The following is a 20,273-nucleotide window of genomic DNA, read 5'->3' on the forward strand; positions in this document are numbered from 1 at the left end:
AGAACAAAAGGAAGACATCAGGACAACTCCAAGCACTCTTTTACTACAGGAATATGATCTTTACCTGTTGTCCCAGTGGCTAAAACCCATCAATAGTGTGATACCACCAGTCTCTGCCAGGGTAGAACCTGTGGTATGGTGGGTAGTAAGGGATGTGGACTCAGGCTGGAAACACATGGTCTGTAACCCCTGACATGACATTACACTCCTAATCTTTCCTTTTCACACCAAAAATCACAGGAACTACCCCAGATTTTTCCTCTGAGCTCTTATTTTTCTATGCACATCCTTTCCTTCTTCATGAGGAGAAAGCACCTCTCAGGGCACACTGAGCTATTGCAGTATTTACCTAAAATACAACACAAACTTCTAATTAAAGGAGAGGAGGCAAAAGAATATTAAAGCTTTTCAAGCCTCCTGAAATCCTTTGTGTGGAACAGCTTTGGGAAACGGGGCCTGCTGCCACCCTCCCCCTCTTGGGAGCATTCCCCAGGGCAGTGCCCGGGCAGCAGCTGCTGCTGCTCCGGGGGAGTCAGCCCAGCCTGACACACAAACAAATACCACAGGAAGAAATGTTTTCGTCCAACAAAGACCTGGGGAAGAAACCCTGGCCAGGAGGAGGGGAGGGGGGCGTACATCCTGCACCTGAGGAGTTTGGGGTAACAGGGGAAGCTTGGCCTCAAACAGAGGAGTGAGGAAAGGCAGGAATGGTTACAGCTGTAATGCAACCAGGTATGATGCAGATGTCATGCAAAACAAGACACAATGGCATAAAGATAAAGCTCCAGTTTCAACAACCCCTTTAACCTTTGCATTTCAGCCTAAAAAAAGGACGGACTCAAAAGCACAGGAGGATTTAATACCTGCAGGCAGTGCGGGGGGAACAGATTCCTGTGAAAACCAGCGTGAGCATTTAGGGTGGAAAAGGGATTTTGTTTGTTCAGCTCTGGTGCTCCTCACCCACAGGTGACAGAGGCTGGAAAATGTGTTCCACATAGGATTGTGTGTGCAGAAAGAGCAGGTGGCAGCAGGAACCCCCGCCCAGCGCCGATTCTGCGTTGCTCAAGTCTAAGAAATTGTGTCCTTGGTTGCATTAACAACTTCTCCAAAGTCTTCATTTGCATTTTAATGGAACTCTTTCTAGGAAGGTGGTGCTTGGACTCCATTGCAATATAAAATGAAGAGGTAATTAAAAACATTCTGGAGTGAAAAAGCATTTTGTTCTCATTAATCAGGTTTATTCAAAGTATTTTCAAAATTAAAGGTATTTAGGGTATGTGGGAGGAAACGGGGGGGGGGGGGGGAAACATACGATGCAACATCCGTTTATTTAAATTACAGATTAAAAAGTGGAAAATACACTTTTTGTGAGGGGACATCCTAGGGATTAAAAGTACCTTATAGAAATGGATTTGAATGAAGAATCGGCATAAAAATCAAGTCTAAGATTTCTACAGCAGTCTGCCTACTTGAAAGCCAGAGATGAAGGAAATATTTAGGATGAGGGAAAGGAAACCACGGAGGAAATTTTTAAACCTTCGGCACGTAATTAACCAGGCAATTACCGTCATTACACACCTAAGTCAGTTAACTATACAAACGGCCAACCCCGTTGGTCAGACACTTATTTCCCCAATTTCGGGCGCAATCACAGCACGCAGATGTTGATAAAACAGTTTGCAAAAATTTTATCTGCTGGACCAGCTCTTGCTTTCACAATCCAGCGACCGCACAGCACCGAGAGCGATTTCCCCGCTCACCGCAGCCATCGTGCGATCGCCGACTTCCCCCAGCTCCAGACCTATCCTGCCCTGTTAAGCTCCGTCCTTTGAAATATAGGGCAGTTTCTGTCAGAGCCTTCAGCACGACAGTCAAAAGGGCAAAGCCCTGCCCTTTGTTGCAGCGGGAGGTTTTCCATTGCGGAGCTGGCTGTGATCTCCGTCCGCTCTGATCTCCATCCTTCCCCGACCACCGGCCATTACGGGTCAGGGGGCTCCGAACTGCACTTATTTGACATTGTTTCATTTCAGGGCACTGTGTGAAATACATCTCAGTGCGTACTACAGGGGGAAAGTGATTTTTGTCCGTCTGTCCCTGCAGGGTCCGGAGGAGGCTGCGGCACTGCCCCGCTCCAACACCCGCCGTCCTCCATCCCGCGGTGGGGCTTAGGGGACGCGCCCCGCTGAGGGCGCACAGCCGCCCCTCCCGGGGCCAGGCGCACCTGCCGGGGGCAGGACACAGCCGGGGAGGCCCTGAGAGGTCCGGAGCAGGAGCGGGGTTAGGATCGGGATCAGGACCGGGACCAAGACCGGGAGCAGTCCCGGGGTCCCGCCGCCGCCCCCGCCTCAGCGCAGCCCCCGCGCTGTCCCGGCGTGCCCCGCGCGCCGCGCGCCCCCGCCCTCCCTCACTTCCGGTGTCCGGCAGTGGCAGCGCCGCCGGTGGCGCCCCCGCTCCCCCGGCGCAAGGGGAGGGGGGCGTGGCAAGGAGGCGTGGCCGACGGAGAGGCCGCCGCCCAATCATCGCCCTCCGCTGGGGGAGAGTGGGCGGGGACAGCGCCGGCACGCGCCGCGTGGCACCGCCCCCCCGCGCCCCCCCCGCCAGCCGCGGGCTCGCGCCCCGCGCGCCCGAGGGAGCGTCGGGAGCGCGCCCGGGCGCCCCCCCCTTCCCCCCCTCCGCCGGGTTCTCCCCCCCACCTCCTCCGCCCTCCGCCCCCCCTTCCCCTTCCCCTCCCCACCCGGGAGGAGAGGCACGGAGTGACCGACGGAGCCACCGCTCCGGCCGCTCCGACACCCCGCTCTCCTCCATGGGGCACAGGTAAGCGCGCCGCCCCCCGCCCCCCGGGGCGAGCGGGGTCGCCATGGCCGCCCCCCCACCCCTCGAGGGGCGGCGGGGAGCTCCCCGCTCTGCTCCCGCACCGCCGCCCCCGGTGTTATCCCCGTTATTCTCCCCCTTATTATCCCCGTTTTTATCTTTATCCCCGTTTTTATCCCCGTTATTCCCCCCTCTGCCCGCCCGCCGCGGGGGGAGCGCGGCCGGTCGCGCCCTGCCCGCCGAGGGGGGCACGGAGCCTTCTTTGGGACGCGATGTCCTATTTGGTGTGGGTGGATGGCTTAACTTGGTAAGTGCCGGGTTTAACCCCCCTCCCCCGGCCCTCCCCTCCCCTCGCTCCTCCGCCCGCCCCCCCCCCCTCCCCGTAACCTCCAAAAGGGGAATTTTCCAGCTGGTAATTTCTGCTGCGTCAACACCCAGCTCAAGGGAGAGGAGAAGAGACAAGGGGGCATTTTAACAGCAGCTCCACTTGCGGATAGCCAGCCTCAATCCCGGCTCCAGCATTAAAACCCTTTCCGCCCCCTAAAATCCAGCATCCGTGCAAGTTGGACCAAGAGTTTGTCAGGAGTGTGGTTCAAAACTGCTTGGAAAAAGGGATGAGGTAATAATACTGGTGAAGCATGTTGTATTTCTCTCTTTCTGCCTGTCTCTCTCTTTCTCTTTCTCCCTCTCTTTTTTTTTTTTTTTTTTTTTTTTTTTTTTTAAAGCCAGGCCTGTTTTGGGTTATTGTCTCCCCCTAAAGCCAGACATAGATCGCCTGGCCTTGCCTCCATTTTAATTGCAGGCTGAAATGGGGGAAGTGACCCTCTTTAAAAAAAAGAAATACAAAAAACCCCAACAAGCAAACAAACAAAAAAAAAGCCTTGAAAAAATAATGCTGTTCCTTTGGGGGGGATATAGGTGATTTTTCATAAGGCTGTAACAAGTGCAAAAGTGGCTGGAAATGTTCTCTGTCATTCTGGGAAACTAGTGAGGTATCCTCCCCCCTCCCCAGAAAAAAGTGCTGCTAGAATTTGGCGGAGGGGAGAAGGAGAGGTGCTGGGAAAAGCAGGGGTTGTGCTGCTGGATTGCCTTTGTGTCTCTGTAAATAGACATGTCAGTTCCCAAAGTAATACAAGTAGTGTCTGATAACTCAATCCCAGATGACAAATAGAGAATGGAGCAGATTTTCAGGACTGTAATAGTGGGAGGATTTCTCTTTTGAAACGGAGAGGAAAAAAAAATGTTGCTACCTCCTGAAGAGGTTCTTCCCCGGTGCGTTATTGTGGAGCAGAGCATTCGGATGGAATCCGGAGACATAAACCCATATTTATTTATTTTTACACCTGACCGGGGAAAGATAAACAAAGGAGAGTTTAACAGCTCTTTAATGAATTCCTCATGCTTTTTATTTTGCAATCCCAATGATTCATTTGGCAAGCCTTGCAGGACGGGATTATTATCAGCATTGTTTAAAGCCATGCTAATTAGGAGATGTGTTTAGCAAACAGTGGCATTGTAGACACCTGTACCGAAGTTCTTGTGTGCATTTTAATTACATCACTGGTATCATTTTTAGCATTTAGCTGCTGTCATTGAGATGTAGGTCTCAGTGTGTGGACTCAATCAAGTATTTATTGAGTGTGGGTTCTCTGTATGCACAGATCAGTCCTGCTACTAATGCATTAAATGTGTTTTCTCAAAAAAGACAGGGAGTATTTTTTTCTCTTTTTATTTTCCTGTGGGGATTATAAGAAAGGGCAGTGATACCCAAGAAGAGTGAGAAGAATGTAATTTTTGAAGATGAAGCTTTCTGTGACTGGACAGCTCTTTCACTTTAATCAATACCTCACTTTTATGCTTTTATAGCCTCCTTTAATTGGAAATAAAATTTAACTTTCCCCTTCTAAACTCTCTCACTGTTTGTCAAGTTTTATATTTTGAAATCCTCAGTGGTGGAAAAAAAGGGTGGAGTGTATTATTAGTCACAATATTTTCAACATGCAGTGAGGAGTTACAGCTTTGAGGTGTTTTTTGGGAGCTGTCAGGGAACAGGCAGAGGAGCTGCCCATGGGCTGGAGGGAGAGCTACAGGACAGGATTCAGGGGGCTCCCAAATTTCTGGAAAATATTCCATGGTTTGTTGCATTCATGGCATAACTGTAGCTGAAATAGAAAACGAATCTTTTGGTTTTGATGCAGCGTGTCCAGGAGGGGGAAACTCACTCACAGCGAAACTTCTCTCGCGGTTGTTTTCATAGACTGTGCGTTCGCCTGGGTGGAATTGATTCAATTTCTGGTACCAAAAACGGGGCATTCTAGTAACTCTCACCTTAGGTGTTTATTCCTGTGCTTTAAATGCTGCTCCGTTCTGGAGTGTGTAGGACTGAGCCTTTGCAAACATGACCTGTACTTGGGGTTCTTGGAGACTGGAGAAAATGGGCCACTTTCTCCCCGTGGTCTTTGTTTTCTGGGACAGTTGTACAACAGTGGATATGTTCTTTGCGAGAGGATTTTTATTTTTTTTTTTTTAATATCTGGAAGTGCTTAGAGGAAAACCAGTTTAGCAGCTCCCCCCTCCCCAGCAGCCCTCTGTCAAAAGGAAAAATGCCTCATATTTGGAAGATCTGTTAATTGCCTGTTTTTCCTCTGGTGATGTGTTGTGTTGCTGTGAGGTTGAGCATATTCTTTTTGTCTTTGCTATCCACTTGGGTGGATTTTTTTTTTTTTTTTTTTTTTTTTTTAGATCCGTGTTTTTGAAGTTTCTAAGCAAAATTTCCTCTCCTCCCAGCAGCAGCACAGAGCAGGCTGACACCCAATCCAAACTGCCACTGCCTGCTTTCAGGGCAGAATTATTTCATAAACAGCTCAACCTTTCCCAGGACATTTTTCCCTTCGTGTTGCTGGTTTTACTGGCTGCTCCAGAGCACTCTGTAACGCTTTCCAGACTCCCCCTAAATTGGTAAAAACCATTCACAGGGGTTTTCCATGCTCCTGTATGTTTAGTTTAATGGGCAAACAGAAGGGCAGGGAGAGGGCTTAGTTTAAGTCTTTGAAGAGCTACCTGCAGTTGTAATGGTTATCCCACATGTCTGTTATAATTCCCAGGAGGCAGCAATCTGTGTCCATTCCTGTCTGTGAGCACTACCCTGGAAAATTCTGACACTTTACACAGAGAGATTAATTCCGTTTTTATATTTCGCTCCTGGCTTGAGTTTGGCTGAAATATTTTGAAGTGTGGAGCTCACCTGTGTTCTCTTTGTGTGATATTTGAAACTCCAAGTGTGTTAACAGTGAAAGCGAGCAGGTTGTGTGCAGAGAGCAGGGGTCACGTTAGGAGAGAGCACAAGGAGCGAGCGTGGCTGTGAGAGGCAGGAATTTGGGCTGCGGGAAGTCCTGCGATCCTACTCCATCCCTAAAACATCTCCGTGGGAGTTTTTATGATATCTGGGCAAAGCACAATAACAGTCAGGGCTCCAATGTTAGTTAAAATTTGTTGCTTCAAAACTTCACTTTACTCCCTTCCCATGGACTTTTTGTATGTTTGTGTTTGCAGCCCCCTTAAATACATCCTTCAGTAGTTGGGTTTCTCAGTTCCCCCTGGATCTTCGGTTCTTTCAGCAGGATGAGAAATAAAAGCCTGTATCACTTCATGTGGGGCTTCTTTCCTTGAGAAACCAGAGGGAAGAATATCAACTTCCCTAAACAGATCAATAGTTTTCTGGTTTGTGCTGCCTTGGTGTGTGTTTGGATGCACAAGGATGTCCAATTTAGAAGGAAAGCTGCTCTTTGGGACTCAGTTCCCATCCTCCAGCTGTTGACTGAACGTGTTGGTGTGTAACTTCTTGTTATACATCTCCCCTTCTGTGAAACAAGGGTTTACTCAGCTTTCCCAGACATTTTCAATTATGCTGGTGAAAAATTGTACTAGAAGTGCTTATTCTTAATAAAGGCAAACCAGTGTGAAGTCCTGGCTGAATTCCCTCTGGGATGTGGTGAGGTCCAGAGGCTCGTGGGTGGGGTTTGCTGTCCCTTACCAAGTCAGCTGTGGTGCAGTTATTTTCTGAACAGTCGCTTTGACTTTCTTTCATACCCATGTATTTAAGAAACATCAGGCTGCTGCTGAGATGTTGGTTTGGAATAGATTCCGAGCGCTCCAGAGGCAGGGTGAGATCCTTGACAGCCATTCTAATGAGATGGAAATGTGTCCCACTTGGCAGTGTTCAGTTGTGCATAGGTAAGGATGTCCCTGGCACAGGAGGGGAGAGGTGGCTTTGCTGCAATGTGACAGGTAGATGCTGAATTAGAGCTGAAATTCACCTTTTTGGCTTGATTTTTGGGGATATGGCTGGCTTTTATTCCAGCCCAGACAGTGGTGATCTTGTCCTGCTGCTGACTTGACTCATGTGTGCCCTTGGGAAGGAAAACACCCTGCAAATGTTGGAAGTTGCCCTGTGTTTGCTTTATAGTGACGCTGAGTTGGCATCTCCTGTACTGGAAAGAGGCACCAAGGTGTCAAAAAATTCTACAAACACATCTATGAGCTTGTGTGCTCATAACAAGGAAACAGGTGCAGAGCTCCAAGCAAAGGAAAATACATTTGTTAACGAGAAAGTGTGTACCAGGACCTTACCTGCCCAAGAAGCCTACTTAGAAAAGTGAACAGGGTTTTGTCTATTAAGGAATATGTTTATACCTTTGTATATTGAAATACCTAGTTACCTTTCCTAATTATTTCCTTGTCATATGTTGAACAAACGACTTATTCCATCCAAGTGAGTTTGCTTCCTGGCATTTCTCACCCCATGGAGAAGAGCTCTGCAGAAAGCTGGTATTTCAGGGCTTTGGGTTACTCTCTTATAGGAAAGGGTTAAACAAAATTTGCACCTTTTGCACTGATACAGCATCAGTGGAAATACCTTCCTGACTAGTGCTCAGATCATGCCCTGGAACAGAAGAATCAATGGTCTGTATTGGACATTAGGTGCTTAAAATATCCAAACCCAACTAATTTAAGTGCCAATAAATGAAGTAGTCAGGGCCCAGTTGCTCTTAACAGTCCTGCTACTATAAGGTTGAAGAATGAGGTGGTGGCTAAATATAAAATGAGCTTTTTGACTTCCTTCTTGTTACCAATGTGTCCTTCTTGGCTTCACTTCTTTTTTTCTTTTATAGTAGTTGATCAAATCTGGATTATGAGATTTGTGCTAAAAAGTAAACCAGGATCCTTACCCAAGGCACGGAGGACTTGTACCATGAGTTACACAAACAGAATTAGGTTGTTCTCAGAGTCCTTCATATGCTATCTTTAGTTTTGCACTGGTTGATTATTTTACTCTTAGATTATTCATGACTCCTTGTGTGTCTTTTCTGTCTTTTAGGTGATCTTTCTCTTGGTTTTTACCCTTGCTTTACTTCCTTTTAAAAATCACCTCATGATTCTTCCTCCTTTGGCTCCCTCCCTTTTTACGTATTGAGTTAGGGAACTTTGGCAAAGATCCCCTAACTAAAAAGCCAAAAACCAATGAGAAAATTTGGGGGAAACCATTCTTCAGGGCAATTCCCAGTGTGCTAAGTTTACAGTTCTCCAATCCTTTTTTCTTTTCTTTTTTTTTTTTTTAAGGTACTTTTAATGTTGTTTTCTGACTAATAAAGGCACAAGGGCAGAGTTTTTTACTTAGATTTCTTTTGTGACTTTTTAAAGTAAAAGCTTAAGATCTTGTAGGAGATCTTAAGGAGATCTAATGGCACTTGGACAGGTGTCATATGAGCCACAGGCATTTGAATTTTTCAGGTTGTTTTTTAATCTTTGTTGCTAGAGTAGCAGATATATCTGTAGCTAAATTCTTATAATTTTTGTTTGGTGTCACCAGACTTCTCAAGCCTGGTACCCTGTAGCAGTTCTGCCAAGTTCTTACTGCCTTCTGCAGGGTCCATGACACGAGTAGTGTTGGGTCTGTTCTCCCAGTGCAACCAGATGAGAGAGAGAACACTCATGATGTTCTCTGATGAGAGAACACTCAGATGAGTGAGAGAAAACAGGGGAATGATTTGAGCAGCTGTTACTGTACCAGGATGGAGAGAGGATGGGGAGATAGGCAGATGGACAGAGCTGGATATTATGGGGAAATGAATAAGGGAAATGCAGAGGTAATCCAAGTGCAGTGGAAATATTACTGTGCCCTGTTGCAAAGGTGCATCCTGTCATATTAGCAACTTGTTACCCACTGGAATATTGTATTTCAGGCTGCATAGCTCTTACAGGCGTGGAAAATATATCTTCTGTTAGTTATTTGCATCTTCATTTTTGTTTTTGGGTCTTTTTTCAAATTTTTTTTTTCATGTTTGCAAGAGAAGCAAAGTGATTTCCTCAGTACTTGTGTGGATGCTGCTTGGTAGTTAAAATCTGAGGGTGTGATTCAGTCAAGCTGGATGGGAATAAAACTCAAATCTCTTCCTTTCACACAACATGGACACATGATTTTTCTGTAACCTCAGGCAAATATTTTGGTTTGAAGGGGAATCACTGTAATCATGAGGTGAGGTGAGATTAATTCCAACCCCACTTAAAGCATGTGGGTGGCAGAGGTCACAGAAACATTAACTGAAACTTACATGTCAACTGCAGCAATGTTGTTAAAGTTTTTTTAATTCCTTTTATAAAGTGCTGTTTTTGAGAGTGATGTTTTCAAAGCACTTCTGGAAGCGTAGTCAGAAGTGATTAACAGTCTTAATACTGGTGTGTTAAACTCTTTCTTTACATTAACACAAGGGCTAAATGATTTTTCTTGCATGATTAATTATAGGAATATATCAGAACATTTCTTGTTAAAATGGCAAACAGTGTTGTAAATATGCAGTTATTTTAAATATTGCTTGTAATTATGAGACACTGAAGGGGTTTGTATCGAGTTAAAGTTTGGATTTTAATTTTTGCCTCCTATTCTTTCCATTCCCAAACACAGGACATCTGATGAACCTTCTGGAGCTTCTTACCAGAGACCATTTTCCTCTCTTCATTGAAACATGCACTGTCCAGCTGTGAAACATTGCAAGGTTTATTTTTGCTAACAGGAAACACTTTCAAGTATCGGTAAGTTCGCAGCATTTAAAGATATTTTTGTCATGTGGTATGGGAAAGAGAAAGGGAACCTGGAGAAAACATTGTTATGAGGGCTGACAGTTCCTCACAAAACTTGATTTAACATTGATAACAAGGACTCATTTAGAAATCTTGGTCACCTGCAGAAGTTGGGGAAATACCCCTGGCTGTTCTGCTCCTTCCTTGTGGCAGAGGTGCCTCCATCCATCACAGTCACTTCTCATCTGTTTGGTCACAAGAGGGAAACAGGTGCAGAGCTCCAAGCAAAGAGAAAGTGCAGGGCTCAGCTTTGTCATTTTTACCAATCTGTTCAAGCTCCTTTTGTGCTCTAGGACAGGTGTAAGTGAGAGTTTTAACAGTACTAGCCCCAGGTCTAAGTGGAAATACCTACACCTTGTTACACTTTGTTAACAAAGTAATTCCCCATGTGTTTGGGTTGGTCTGGCTCTCTCACTTCACCACTTTATTTTTTCTTAACTGTCCAAAAAAAAGGACTAAAAAGAGCTCGCCAAAACAATTGCTATGGAGAAGCAATCAGAAATAGAGAAAGGCAAGACTTGGCAGTCCAGAATAGAAACTGAGAACAAAGTCACTGGTGTTTGCTTCAATTGGGTCATATTTGTTTTCAAGATTTTCAGTTCTGCTGTTAGCCATAAGAATGCTTGGTTTTTCCTTATTACTTCATTTGTTTATTGGATATTTTGTTTCACCTTCTATAATGTCATTAATTTGTGTTGGAAAAGCTTTCTTAACTTTTATCTTCTGATGTTTCCTTTCACAATCTGTTACTACAGAAGGTCAGTCTTGAAATCACCAGTATTGATTTATATCTTATTTTCATTAAGAGAGCTAATCTGTGTATTGAAGGTGTTTGAAATGCAGAGATCAAAAAGGACTTTGTTATGACTAACAATATAAAGCTTTGAATAAAGCAGACTTCAGAAGTGTAAGACTGGAAGTTAAATGTTGCCAGTGTGGTGTATATGCTATTCTGAAGAAAATAAAGTCTGTTTTATATGAGATAAATAGGTGTAGAAGATGATAGTTTTAGTGGATGTGTCCTCACAGACAAAAGCCTTGGTTGTAGTTGAACTATTCCTGCTCCTTGTACTGTGCAACCATAAACACCCAGGTTTTCTCTGAGAAGCCTGTCTGTACATGTGTCTTACTATACCTAAATTTATCTGTATTTTACACAAAACTTTACAAATCTTGGGATTGTTCGGTCTCTTAACCCAGAATGGTGTCAGCCACTAGAAACTGGCAACTAAACATTTCAAGAGCAAATTCTCCTGGGTGTTCCACTGCTAATTTCTTTCAGGAGCTGTACTGATAGCTTTTAAACCTCAGTGTTTTATAGGTCAGATAAGGTGAGTCTCTTTAAAGAGTCATTAAAGTGAGAATGTTTTGAAAAGCTCCCAAACAGGAAACCCTGTTGTTCAAGGCTCTGATTGAAGTTTTAGTAGCTAAAATTAGACCTTTTTGTTCCCATACCTTTAAGAAGTAACTCTTGCTTACATTATTACAAAGTGGTAGCCAGGCTTTAATTACTTTTAATGTATTAATGTGCTTGGAGTTGACTTTTTTGGAATTCATTAAGTCATAAGTTAAAATGTAATGACTGTGAGTTTGGAGGGAAAGGACTTCAAAGCATTTCACTGTAAGTTTATTGCTAATAATTTGTTCTGGTTTTGTTTTCTGTCATAGTTCTGTCTTTCTCCTACAAGAGTTCACTCCAGTGCTGTTGGAAGGTTACAAACAGGGCACTACCTGTGCTGCCCTGGGGTGTTGATGTCCTCAGCTGTTATAGGAGAAACACTAGACCTGGAACCCAGTTTGTTACTGGTAAGAAGTAATTGTCATGGATTTTATTGTTTCTTTATTCAATATTGTGGTTTACATGTTTTCTTTAACAAAATCAGCAAAAATCACACGTTACTTTTAAGAAAAATAAAGCAAAATATGCATATCTGGTCTTTTATGTTTTCTGGTCTTTTCTGTTTTCCCCCTAAAATTTTTAACTTTACATTTTCTAAATTTTGAATTCTAATTACCCTCCTCCCAAAATGTGGAGGACAGCAGGTTTTCACTTACCTCTCATTTTCGGTCCTGGTTTTCTCTTGAAATTCTTCATGTGCTGTCAGAGCTAATGAAGGATAATAAATGAATTTTTCTATGAAATCCTGTGTTTTGGCTGCACTTTTATGCTGTCCAGCTCCTGCACATTGGCTGACCCATAACTTCAGGTGGATGGTTTGACAAGTCAAAGGTCACAGCCAAGTCTCTGGTTTAAAGTTTTGGAGTATAGTGAAATGTTTAATGATGACTTCCTGCTATTTTAAGTTGTGCTGTTGGAGTTAGATTTTGCTTGTGGCTCTTGTTCAGACTGTGGAAACAAATCTTTAATGGCATGGTGAAATGCTGGAAGTGTGTAGTGTTCTCCTCTGCTGTTAGAAGTTTACTCATGGACTTTCTGGATTGTATCTGCTACAGATTCTAATCAGAGGTTTTAATCTTTTATTAAATGTTGCTTTAATGTTGCCTATGATGCATCAACATTGGCTTGAAGTTGGAGAAATTCTAGTGAATCTTGATCAGACCAATGCTGATAAATTTATGCAGGGACTTGGGGTTCTTTTTGCCCTGCAACCACTGACAATTCAGTGAGCCTATCAAATTTGGTAATGAAAATAGAATTAGTATTTAAGTTTACTGAAAATCATGTGCCCCCACCCCAAGCCCTTTCTATACTTCTATAGTTCTCAAAGTGAATGGTGAAATTTTTATTTTCTTCCTGTGAGTCCCAGCCCATGAGGCTGAACTTGCACTGGTGGGCTGCAATTAAACTTTCCCATCCCTGGTCATCAGGGAGCAGTGGTACATGTTGTTTGTATGAAACCCTGAGCTCTGAGTGACCCCTCTGGCTCGAGGGTCTGGTTTGGTCTGTTTATAAACATCTGCCTCCTTCTCCTCAAATTCAGAGTTGTGGTTGGAATGACCAACTTAAAACAATAGATGATTTGTTTTGGGAATAAGAATAGGGTAAAGGAGTTTCTCTTTTGGCAACTGTTCATTTTTGTAAGCTGTTACTTATATCTATCTTGGACAAAACTAATCATGTGTGTATAATTTGGTGTTATATAGTATCAAGAAATTAAAACGCCTTCAGAATTGTTTGCTGCTGTTCCTCGGGCACACTTGTGAGAAAACACTGCACTTGTGGAGATTTGTGCTTGTGAAGCTCCTGAACAGTGTCTTTGCAGAGAGTTACCATCCATGAATATCCTGAGTCTTCTTTTTCTCTCCTTTACTGTCCTTTTCAGTTCCTAAGGGGTTTTGTTCTCCATTCTTTTCAGCACAGGGCAGATGGAGAGTAGGAATCATGTGTATTTCTGTTGTCTTTAATTGGATAAAAGTGAAACTTGCATGCACACTGTGTCTTGTTGTGCAAGGAAGCATTTCAAGCCCAATCTCACCTTGCAGAGCTCCTTTGCAGAGGAATTTTAAAAATGTTGGAATGTCTTGGGAGTGGAAACATGGACAGGACACAGGGGAAGCAGAGAAGTGGGGTGTGTTTGCTGGGTTTTTCTGTAATAAAGCACTGGAGTGAACTGGAGTTCTTCCTTAATCTGTTTTTACTTTTCTCTGAAGGGAGGAGGGGGAGGAAACAACACATTTTTGGTTAAATTCCAGTTGGCATGTTTTCTCTAGGGAGCAGAGTGGTGGAGGAGTGCACTAGTGAGCATTTTGGTGCTCTTTACCTTTGGTCCTTGGTATTAAGTGTAGAAACATGCTGAGAAAATTGATATAGACAAAGTTCAATTTAGTTTAAATCTTCAGTTCACTTACATTCCCAGAAAAGAAAAAGTAAACAACCAACCAAACAAATCCTAACAACAGCAAACATCCCCCCTCAAAAAATACTCCAGGCCTTTTTTTTTTCCCCCCTGTTTTCTTTCTGAGGGAAGGAAGTTTATTTTTGTCCCCACTATTTCCCAGGGGACTGCTCTGCAGAGGATTTTGTGTGCAATTCATTTCTCATCTTGACTTTTTGTCAAAATTTAAGTAATGCAACAAATTTGTGCCCCCTAATTTTAGTGGTGTTAAGATTTTGGTTAGGAGACTCATTCATTCCTGGGCTGAGAAATTTGCCAACAAATAAATATTTGCTCTTCTTAAAACCTTTCCAATAGAAAGCAAAGTGTGATTTAGACTCTTACTGTGCCATCAGGTGCTATTTTCATGTTTAAATAACTGAACTGACAGTGTAAAATAAACCATTTTCATGGGTTCATTCTAGCTAGGGTTAAAGATTGTATAAATTATTAATGCTTACTTCAAGACCAGGGTTTTTCTGATATGAGAAATAAAAAGAAATGTATCTTGACGGAAGTTTGCATGAAAGTGACTCTTAAATCTGCTCACTTTGTGTTCTTTTTGTTGTTACGTGCAGTGGTTTGGGACTTTTTTTTTTTAGTTCTTTTTGGAGAAGTAATAGACTTGAATTACTGTACTGCCTGTGAACTGGCTTATGAAGAAAGCCTGATCTGCTACAATTTTATTTTGTGGAAAATCTTCAGATGAGCTGTCCTGGTTCATTGGCTTGCTGGAAAGCTGTGCTGTGGCCATGTGGCCTAAAGAATTCTGGTAGATGCTCAACTTTTAAAGCCTTCGTGTACTAAAAAGAGCTGAGATGAATGATGTATTTTTTGGTTTATCTTCGAGGTCTGTTTCTAAGAAACCTCCACAGTTTATTCCATCTTCGATGTGCTTCTACAGAAGTTTGAAGGGTACAGCTTTTCTGAAGAAATTTTTCCACAACATTTTTAAAGTGGAAATAAATATCGTTACTAGGGAAAGGGGGAAAAAAAAAAAAAAAAGGAAAACAAACCATCAACAAGCCACAAAACAGCATGTGAAATTGGAACATGAGAGCACAGGGTTTTAAAGCTTCCTGAATTTTTAACTACTAGAAAATTGCCTTAAATTTAACTTGGATTAATTCCCTAGTGATCCTTGACATTAAACGGATGTTCTGGTTTGACATGGGTAGACAGAAAGCTAATTAATTCCTCTGAATTTGAGGCGTATTTAATTTTCTCCCCCAAAGACCTCTTGTTTAAAAGGTACAATGCTGTGACAGATGTTGGCTGTGGAGCGACATGTGTGAAGGAGCAGACCTTGTGACAGAGGAAGATCAAGACATCTACAGTGATAATTCCTGATTTGGAAACTGTTACATTTTATTGATTACACTGAACACAGGAGTATCCACCTCACTGCTTGCTTAAAAGTGCTGTAATGTGCCCAATTCAGTGGCCAGTAAGGAGCCTTGCATAGATTTTTGTGTCTTTGTGTTTAGTAAAAATTCCCTGGTATCTTTTCTCTGACCTTATCTTCTATTTCCTGAAGAGATGAGCAAGACATCCATCCATCCATCCATCCATCCATCCATCCATCCATCCATCCATCCATCATACCTGAACCTCAAACTGCTCCAGTCTAAACCAAAAATAGCAAGAGACATATTTTAAATTTTGTATTTCTGCCACAGGCAGCTTAAAAAAGGACAAGGTGTGTCTGAGGTGGACTGTTATCAGTGGGTGAGACCCCAACCCACTGAAGTAAACTGAATAAATGTATGAGATAGCAAAGAAGTAAAATCTCAAGGAATTTCCAGTTGAAGAAGGAAAGATGTTGTGCCATAAATTCACGAGAGCAAGTGGAGACATTGACAAATACTGCAAATCTGTATGAAATTAAGGAAGAGAAAAATATCCTTGCAGGAGATTTCCTGCCCCTCCTCCCCACGGTTCCAGGGATTTGATGTCTTGGAATATGGATTTTAATATCCGTGAAGGAACAGTGAAAGGAAATGCCATATCCAAAACATTCTGACCCTTTCCTCATTGTGGACTCTGAGGTTTTCTTACATCTTCCCCTGAATTGTGTGGATATGGCAGCTGTTGGAGACACGACTGGTGATGGACAGCTCACTTTATCCTATGTGGCGATTCATGTTTCCTAAGGGGACTAAGCTGACTCTTCAGCTCCTAAAAGTAGATGCTGTAGTGGTTTCTGGAATAAAGACAAAACTGAACTGTCACTCTGCCTTAAGAGGTGGTTTTTCCAACATGGAGATGTTGGGAAATGCTGGCAGCCACCTCCAGAGCCTGGATTAGAGAGATGCTGTGCTGGCTGGTGTCATCACAACCTTTTCAGGCCAAACATCTGAAAATTAATTTATTTTTTCTTTTTGTATTCTCTGACCCTGATTCTTGGTTTGATTTTCATTGATTTATTTTGTTTATTTGAGACAAAGATGGTGTCTGGATGAGGATTTGGTCTGAGGTCTCTGGGCAGATTTCTGTGGTGAATAGGTGTGTGCAGCTGCACTGGTATTGACCTCTTGCAGTTCAATTTTAAAAAAAAATATTGGCTTCTCTGTGCATTCTGTGCTTAATTCTGCAGAAAAGCTGCACGGCTTTGAAGTGGATGAACACAGTTCAGCCTGTTTGTGTTGCAGGAAGATGGTCCTTCCTCTCTTGAGGGAAACAAACATTTCTCAATGATCAGGGACTAGCTGGCTTTGCAAATTAGAATTTCTGTGGCTGCAGAGGCAGCTCCATCCTTGCAGAACTGGAGGAGCTTGGAGCAGTCTTACATAACTTGAACTTTTGAATCATCAGGTGGCTCTCTTGGAGAAGGTCCCGCCTCACGAATGTTCTGTGGGCTGGGAGGTGCTTTTCTAGCCCACAGTGTTGACTAAACTGCTGCTATTTTGCTCCTGCCGATGATAATAATAGCACAGGGTAGAGGAAGGGGCCAGGCTACTTGTGGATCTGTGTTCCACAGCCCAGGAAGCACACTTGAATGTGCCAAGGAAACTTCCTGAATCACGGCTGTGCTGCCCACTGCTGCGAGCCAGTTTGAGCAGATGGGATTGAATTTGTGTGTGAACCCCGTGGATGTTAGAAAGGTGCTCCAGGCTGGAAACAGCATCCTTAATGCCAGTGCAAACACTGAACCATGTGTGCTTCAGGGCTGTACGACCTCAGAGGTTTTGTTTTTATAAGTAACAACCAGTAGCCTAAATCCAGGCTTCTTGATGAGTGTGCCTGCACATAATAACGTTTGGAACTGGGTCCAATTTTACAGTTGTGTGTTGACATGTAGGCCCTCATGTCAGTTCTTCAGTTGGGACTTTTTATATTAGAACAAATTTTAAGCTTCTGAGAGAAAGGAGTAAGGTATCCTTCACCTTGATGCTCTTAATTAAACCATGGACCATTAAACTCTTGGACCATTAAACACTGTTCCATAGTAGATAAATCTTGGTAGTAAGTTCCAAAAAAAGTGGTATAGAGAAAATGGCAGAATTGAATGCTAAAGGATTTGTAAAGCTGTGGCATCAAAGGCAAAGATGGAGTTGCAAAGACAGTAACTGGAAAAAAATGCAGTCTGAAAATCCTTGCACTGCTGATTACTGTCAACACTTAGGACCTTTTTTTCTGTTTTGGAGTGTAAGAGGAGGATAATCTGGAGCATAACTTAGAAGATACCTTGCTGCTGGCACTCACTAGCCTTTTATTTTGGATAATACTGCCAGATTTTATGAAAGGTGATCAAAAGCCCTGTGAATTTTTCTCAGCTCTATGTTGGTCATAAAGGTCATTACCTTTCTTTAGGTGATGATGAGAATTTCTCTACTCAGTGTCTGAGGGTGGCTGCGGGGTAAACTTGGAGATGTAAAGCAATTACATGTTTATTGCAGAGTATTGGTTGAGCTTCAAATAACATTAATATCATAGTTGTGATCTGTTGCCAGTTTAGTTTGGGTGGGGACTTAAAACTTTGTGATCTGTGGTCTTGGATTTGTTTGTTGTTCCTCTGACTTTTAAATCAAATTTATAGCCCCTCCATGGCAGTGTAGCAAGGGAAATGCTGGGTTCAGTCAGCTCTTGCTGTTTGAGGATTCCAGCTCTTCTGTCTGCTACACACGATGCTCGTTCCCTTGAGGAAAATGTGTTACAGTGTGCCCCTCAGTAATCTGTGGGCATCTGAGCATGGTTTCAAGTGCAATATCTCTTTTAAAACCAAACTTCAATGAATTTACAGTAAGAACTGACAGCTGTTGTTCTCTGGTTACCTCAGATGGGTTTTCTTACAAGTCCGTAGTAATTTAAAGAAATGTTTCTCTGGGATGTTATGAGACACTGGAGGATTGGCTTCAAATCTAGTCCTTTTTAATGTAAATTATTTGAAGGCTGGTCAAAGTAAGGTGCATTCTGTAATGAATGTGGAGGCGTTGCAGGCAGTAACTGTATTTGTGGCACTCTTCCCAGATGAACCTGTTGCTTCTTTTGGTACAACCTGGGGTTTGTCTCAGTCTTGTCTTGGATTCTGTAACCCTGTCATTTCCTTCCCCCCTGCAGGACTTGTGGAAGAGGAAACATAAAGATCTCCAAATGAATAACCGAAAGGAAGATATGGAAATTGCTTCCCACTACCGTCACCTGCTGCGGGAGCTGAACGAGCAGAGGCAGCACGGGATCCTCTGCGACGTCTGCATCATCGTGGAGGGCAAGATCTTCAAGGCTCACAAAAACGTCCTCCTGGGGAGCAGCCGCTACTTCAAAACCCTCTACTGCCAGGTCCAGAAAACCTCTGACCAGGCCACAGTCACTCACCTGGACATCGTCACTGCCCAGGGCTTTAAGGCAATCATTGACTTCATGTATTCCGCACACCTGGCGCTGACCAGCAGGAACGTCATCGAGGTGATGTCGGCTGCCAGCTACCTGCAGATGACAGACATCGTGCAGGCCTGTCACAACTTCATCAAAGCAGCTCTGGACATAAGCATCAAGTCTGATGCCTCGGAGGATCTCGTCGATTATGAGCTGGGAGCCCCTTCCAGCAGCAGCACGGACGCTCTGATTTCGGCAGTCGTGGCTGGCAGGAGTATATCCCCCTGGTTAGCTCGGAGAACGAGCCCGGCAAACTCCTCTGGGGACTCAGCCATTGCCAGCTGCCACGAGGGAGGGAGTAGTTATGGGAAAGAGGATCAAGAACCAAAACCAGACAGCCACGAAGACATTTCGTCCCAGTCTCTCTGGGCTAGTGACATGGGCTATGGGTCTTTGCGAATCAAAGAGGAGCAGGTGTCACCGTCCCATTACGGAGGGGGTGAGCTGCATTCTGCCAAGGATAGTGCAATACAGAGTGGGTTCTCAGAGCAAGGAGTGGGGGATGGCTGGCAGCCCACGGGCCGCAGGAAGAACAGGAAAAACAAAGAAACTGTGAGACATATTACACAGCAAGTGGAGGATGACAGCAGGGCAAATTCTCCCGTGCTGCCCCTTTTACCTGCCTCAGGATGGCCGTACAGCAGTCGAGACCCAAGTAAGTCTTTCTTCCAGTTTTTGGGGATGAAACTGAGAACTGAGAATTGAGTTAATTAGATCTGTTTATGGGATGATCTTATCAGCCTCTGGAACAGGAGCTTGCCAGAAATACAAAAATGTAGAAACTTGTGTTGCCAGCAGTTCAGAAGCACCAAGCACAGTGCAGTCAGTCAGGAGCCTCAATGGAGGCTGGTTCTCCTGTAAAAGTGGTGATTTTGTTTTGGCTTTGAACAACATAAATCCCCCCAAAACCACCACTCTAACTGCTGGAATTAATGAGAGGAAGGGTTAAAGGAATTTATTTTAGCAGGTGCGGACATTGATGTCAAGGTTGAAGAATTTTCCTTGCACAGTATATTGATGATGTAATTACACCACACACACAGGTGTAATTTAGTCTTACCGATACCATCTTCAGAATTTCCTGATATTCAGGTGTCACTTTCTCTTGGGTAAGAAAACCACCATAGCTTCTTGATGGTAATGGCAGGGTAAGTGTATAGTAACTCTCAAGAACAACGTGTTTTTCTGAGGCATCACTATGGCTTCAAGTGTATTTTGATGTGTGACTACTTGTGGTCTGAGATGAGTGACTGGGTTTAAAGTGTGTAGCCAGTGAGCAAACTGTTTTCTTAACTTCCTTTGAATCTTCAGTAGTTATTATTTTGTCTCAAGATAATTGTCCCATTTAATTCATTAATCAGTGGCATTAAATAGATTCAGGAACACTTCTGAATTAGGAGTTTGGTGTTTTTTCTAAGGTCTTATAGGAGTGTGTTAGTAAACTCTCTCAAGCTGACTTCAAGAACAGTCTGTGCTGTGAGTTAGCCTGTGTTTCATTGCATACCAGAATCCAAGTCAGCCAGGAGAAGTGTGTGAGATTATAGACTTTTATGTTGCCAAATTTGGATTAAAAAAACAATACAAAGGATACTGAAAGTCTTAAAAGTCTTTATG

At 43.5% G+C, this 20,273-nt stretch overlaps 1 protein-coding gene across 10 annotated transcripts in view; it reads left to right on the top strand.

Annotated features, from left to right (window-relative positions):
* Positions 1-2,551: 2,551 nt before the first annotated feature.
* ZBTB46 (zinc finger and BTB domain containing 46) overlaps positions 2,552-20,273 on the top strand; it is a 51,080-nt gene continuing 33,358 nt past the window's right edge. For 2 of the 10 annotated variants that reach the window (XM_086852398.1, XM_086852393.1), the window contains exons 1-5: positions 2,552-2,814; positions 3,250-3,430; positions 9,773-9,900; positions 11,617-11,754; positions 18,345-19,314. In XM_086852398.1, coding sequence (XP_086708524.1) covers positions 11,701-11,754; positions 18,345-19,314 — 1,024 coding nt within the window. In that variant the 5' untranslated portion in view covers positions 2,552-2,814; positions 3,250-3,430; positions 9,773-9,900; positions 11,617-11,700. Of the gene's footprint in view, positions 3,119-3,207; positions 3,431-9,772; positions 9,901-11,616; positions 11,755-18,344; positions 19,315-20,273 lie in introns of all 10 variants that reach the window. The other 8 variants (XM_086852402.1, XM_086852397.1, XM_086852400.1 and 5 more) reach the window with 7 other exon arrangements.

Source organism: Cyanistes caeruleus, chromosome 16 (genome assembly GCF_971803275.1).
Source record: "Cyanistes caeruleus chromosome 16, bCyaCae1.hap1.1, whole genome shotgun sequence".
Taxonomy (NCBI): Eukaryota; Metazoa; Chordata; class Aves; order Passeriformes; family Paridae; genus Cyanistes; species Cyanistes caeruleus.